The following is a 5,008-nucleotide window of genomic DNA, read 5'->3' as shown; positions in this document are numbered from 1 at the left end:
AATTAGCGTAAAAATGTTTAGTTGGTTACTATTGCATAATAGATGTTATATTTTCGAAATAATAGATCTTAGAATTGTTATTCGTAATGCATTTTAAAGTTTTCTTTCGGTTGTGAATGGTGTTTTAGTTTTCTTACTATTATTTTTTAAATAATAAATAACACAATTTTCTTTAATCTTAAATTTGAAATATAAAGAAAGAAAAAGAAAATAAATTGAAAGCATTCTGATTTTGTTAATCCTTAAGTCATGGCTTACTTAGCAAAAGCTAAAAAAATTGACTTATTAGAAGTGTGTGAAGAAATTGGTGTTGATGCTGACTCTTCTAGTAAAGTAGTGGAAATTAAGAATTTAATTTTGAATAGCCCGGCTTATAAGGAAGATGAAGTAAAGATTATTTTAGATAGAATTATTGAGGACAGAAAACAAGAAGAGAAAACTCGACAAGATGAGATAGATAGACAAGAAAGAATTAGACAAGAAGAGAGAGAAGATAGATTGGCGCGTGAAACCCAATTACATGAACTGGAAGTAAAAAAATTAGAACTGGTGAATAAGGATCCTGTTCAAAATAGAGATTCAGAAAAGAAAGTTGAATATTCTCATCGAATTCCTCTTACTCAGATTACTCCCAAATTTGATGAAAAGCACGATGAAATGGGACTCTACCTTATAAATTTTGAGAGAAGAGCAGAGATGGCTCAGGTACCAAAGAAGGATTGGGTTGCCTATCTGTTAGCGGTTTTACCTGGGGAATTATCTAACATGCTGGCAAGAGAAAAACCTGACGATGCTATTAACTATGACTTTGTAAAAGATCTCATCTTGAAAAGATATAAACTGAATAGTGAAAAATTGAAGCAATGTTTTTATAGACATCAAAAATCCCAGGACAAATCTTGGCGAAATTATGCACAAGAACTGTCTAGTTATTTTACCCAGTGGATTACTGAATTGAAGATTGAGAACCTGCAGCAGCTTAAAGATCTGATAATAACTGAGCAATTGAAGTTTCGAGTACCTGTGGAGATAAGAGAACATTACTTAGAAGATTGGCTGAAATTTATCACTCCATTTGAATTAGCTGAAAAGTTGGACAACTTTGAAAGTATTCGAGAGAGTTTTAAAAAGAAAGATTTTCCCAAAAGGAATTTTTCTAATATTAGAAACCAAAATTGGAACTCTAAGTTTAACGAGAATAAAAAAGAATTCAAGCCGAAATTGTTGACAAAATCGGAAATATCTCAAGAAAAACTAAGAGATAGAGAATTTGAAAAGAGAAAACCCCTTCGTTGCTATGAATGTGGCTCTAGCAATCATCTTAGACCTCAATGTGATAAGTTAAAGAAAACTCAAGAATCTATTTCGCATGTTGTAGCTGACAAAAGTATTGATGAACTGATGTCACGTTACATTAGTGTAGGTAAAGTAAATGGAGTTGAGATGAAAATTTTGAGAGATACTGGTGCAACTCTAGATCTAATTTGCAACAAGTATGTGAAACCACATATGTATACAAATGAAAAGGTTTGGTTAAGAACACCTTTGGAAGAAACTTTGACATGTTTGCCTCTTGTAGAAGTTGAGTTGGAGTGTGAGATGGGACACATAATCACTAAAGCTGCAGTCTTAAGAGATTCCTTAGATCAAGGTAGATATCTGCTTGGAAACAAAACTGCTATGCTGTTTGAAGAGTGCAAAGTTAAAGAAGATTTACAAGTACATATGTTAAATGCCATACAAACTAGAGCTCAGAAAAAACTTTTAAATGTTGAAAATGATAGCCAAATCCAGTGTGACGATAAACTTAACAAAGAGCTGAATGAGAACACATCTGAAGATAACGAGAAAATTGAAGAAGTCCTACCAGTAGTCAAGGAACTGTCATTGCAAGATCTCATAAAAACTTCTCCAAAAGCGTTTATCAAAGAACAATATGATAGTAAAGAATTGAAACCTCTCATTCATGAAGCGAAAAAGACGATTTCCAAACCAAACAAATACGTATTAGAGAGAAACATGCTGTTTTATAAGAAAAGAGACAAAAACGGAATGGAAAGAAAACTATTAGTCGTTCCTGAAAAGTTTCGTGAACAACTAAAAACGTTTTGTCATGAAGGTACAGTTGCACATTTAGGTGCAAATAAAACTAAAGATGCTTTATTTAAGACTTTTTATTGGCCGAACTGTTTTAGTGATGTAGAAAAGTTTGTTAAAACTTGTGACCATTGCCAACCAGTTGGAAAACCTCGAGATAAGAAAAAAGCGCCGTTGAAAATTGTCCCTGTAATTTCAGAAATATTCACCAAGTTGAACGTTGACGCTTGTGGACCTTTGCCAATCAGTACTTCGGGGAACAGATATATCATAACGGTAATATGCATGTCATCTAAATATCCTGATGCAATACCTACTCCTAATTTGTGTTCTACAACAATCGTAGATGCGTTACTACAAATTTTCAGTCGCCTTGGTTTTCCTAAGGAATTACAAACTGATCAGGGAACATCATTCATGAGTGTTCTTACAACTGAGTTTTTGGACAAATTCGGAGTTCGAGTTGTAAGAAGTTCAGTAAGACATCCCCAAAGCAATCCAGTTGAAAGGATGCATAGAACTTTGAAACGAATTCTTAGAGTGCTTTGTTTAGAATCTGGAACAGATTGGGAGAAAGTCTTACCTCATGCTCTATTTGCGTTGAGGACAGTTATTCATGATAGTACTGGATTTAGTCCAGCGGAACTAGTACATGGTCGAAATTTGAGAACTCCAATGAGATTGCTCTATGAAAACTTAACAGAACAAGGTGACGAAGAAAACAATGTGATCTCGTATGTTTTTGAACTTCTGAATAGAATGAAATGTTGCCAAGAACTTGCTGTACAGAATATGCAAGCAGTTAAAGAGAAACAAAAACTGTGGTACGACATTAATGCGGAAAAGCGAGAGTTTAAGGAAGGTGATCTAGTTCTTATCATCGCTCCATCCAAACCAAATAAACTGTCTGTTAATTGGATTGGACCAGGCGTAATTATTAAACAACTCTCGGAAACCAATTATATCATTCGTTACCCAGACAATGATAAAACTCATGTGTATCATGCAAATATGCTGAAGCCGTACTTTCAGAGAGAAGAAAATGTGAACTTGTTGTGTGTTGAAAGCAACTTAACCAAAGAAGACGAGGAAATTCCTCATCTCGAATTAGAATCTAAAGACAATGAATTATTAGAAATTTGGCAAAATATTCAATCGAATACTAGATTGTCTGAAAATCAGATAGATGAACTTTGTTTGTTAATTAGAAAATATTCCAGCATTTTTTCAAATGAGCCTGGATGTACAACGTTGACTAAACACGACATTGAACTAGAGTGTGACAAATCTATTTGTGCCAAACCCTATAGATTCTCACCCCGACAATCTGAAATTTTGAAATCTGAAGTAGAAAAAATGCTAAAGCTAAAAGTTATTGAACCAGGAGAGTCAGATTTTACTTCTCCTTTGATATTAGTGGAAACCCATGGCAAAGAAGCAAGACCTTGCATTGATTATCGGCGATTAAATAAAGTCACCCGCACAAAATTTTTCCCGTTGCCTAATATAGAAGAGCTGATAGAGAAAGTATCTGCTGCTACATATATTTCAGTCCTGGACTTAACCAGAGGTTACTGGCAAATTCCGTTAAGTAAAAGTGCCCAAAGGTATGCTGCATTCGTGACGAATTTCGGAACTTTCAAGCCATTGCGTTTACCTTTTGGTTTGAAAAACGCACCATATGATTTTAGTCGGCTTATGGCAAGTATATTAAAAGGGTGTGAAGAGTATGCAGTGCCTTATTTGGATGATGTGGCCATATTCTCCCAAAACTGGGACGAACATTTAAAACACCTTGAAGACATTTTCCACAAGTTGAGTGCTGCTAAGTTGCACATAAAACCGTCAAAATGCCAATTTGGCCAAGCTTATGTAAAGTACCTTGGTCATTTGGTTGGACAAGGCCTAAGAACACCTGGTGAACTGAAGGTCCAAGCCATAAAAGAATTCCCAATACCCACTACCAAGTCTCAAGTCAGAGCTTTTTTGGGATTAGCTGGCTATTACAGAAAATACATTCAAAACTTTTCTGTAATTGCAGCTCCACTTACAAATTTACTCAAGGGCCGAAATCGTAAATCAAATATTGACTGGAATAGTTCTTGCCAAAAGGCATTACAGGAGCTTAAAGAAAGACTTTGTGACAATCCCGTTTTGTATAGCCCGGACTATACAAAGTCTTTCATCATTCAGTGCGATGCTTCCAATCTGGGGATTGGGGTTGTGCTTTCGCAAATGATAGAAAATGAAGAACATCCTATCCTGTACCTCAGTAAAAAATTTTCACCCACAGAACAAAAATACAGCACTACAGAGAGGGAATGTGCCGCCATTATTTTTGCTGTGCAAAAATTGAAATGTTATCTTGATGGACACAAAAAATTTCTTATACAAACTGATCATAATCCCTTAGTGTGGCTGGAAAAAAACACTGGAACAAATCCTAGACTTTTAAGATGGGCGTTAATTCTGCAATCATTTAGTTATGAGATTGTACATCTAAGGGAAAACAACATCAGAATGCTGATAGTTTGAGTCGAATCCCTTAAAATCAATACCATCATATACCATCATAAAATATCTCAGATATAATGAAAAAAAAAAAATTTCTTTGTCGTTCTTAAATTTCCAGTATTTGTATAAATGTTTCAATATTTTGTATATTATGTGTGTTTAAATTCTTTCCTGATCTAGAATAGTAGGGATAGGTACAGTGCTTTGCAAAAATTTTAAGGTGCTAATTTTTCAGATAGAACTGGTACTGTATTTGTTTATTTTTCAATGCTGCAATTGTTTATTTTTCAATACTGTAATTGTTTATTTTTCATAACTATATTTGTTTATATTTCAATACTATATTTGTTTATTTTTCAATCAAAGAACTTATCCTAGGAAATATATAAACTTTTCC

The 5,008-nt window shown here is 34.1% G+C and overlaps 1 protein-coding gene across 1 annotated transcript; it reads left to right on the top strand.

Annotated features, from left to right (window-relative positions):
• Positions 1 to 249: 249 nt before the first annotated feature.
• Positions 250 to 4,632, top strand: LOC139424942 (uncharacterized). The gene is made up of 2 exons (XM_087152692.1): positions 250 to 1,091; positions 1,167 to 4,632. The coding sequence occupies exons 1-2, from the start codon at positions 250 to 252 to the stop codon at positions 4,630 to 4,632; spliced, it is 4,308 nt and encodes a 1,435-aa protein (XP_087008818.1).
• Positions 4,633 to 5,008: the final 376 nt, after the last annotated feature.

The sequence above is a fragment of the Parasteatoda tepidariorum genome, chromosome 10 (genome assembly GCF_982258835.1).
Source record: "Parasteatoda tepidariorum strain Cologne lab strain chromosome 10, Ptep-v5.0, whole genome shotgun sequence".
NCBI lineage: Eukaryota > Metazoa > Arthropoda > Arachnida > Araneae > Theridiidae > Parasteatoda > Parasteatoda tepidariorum.
Note: the sequence above shows the minus strand (reverse complement) of the source record. Positions and strands in the feature narration are given on the sequence as shown.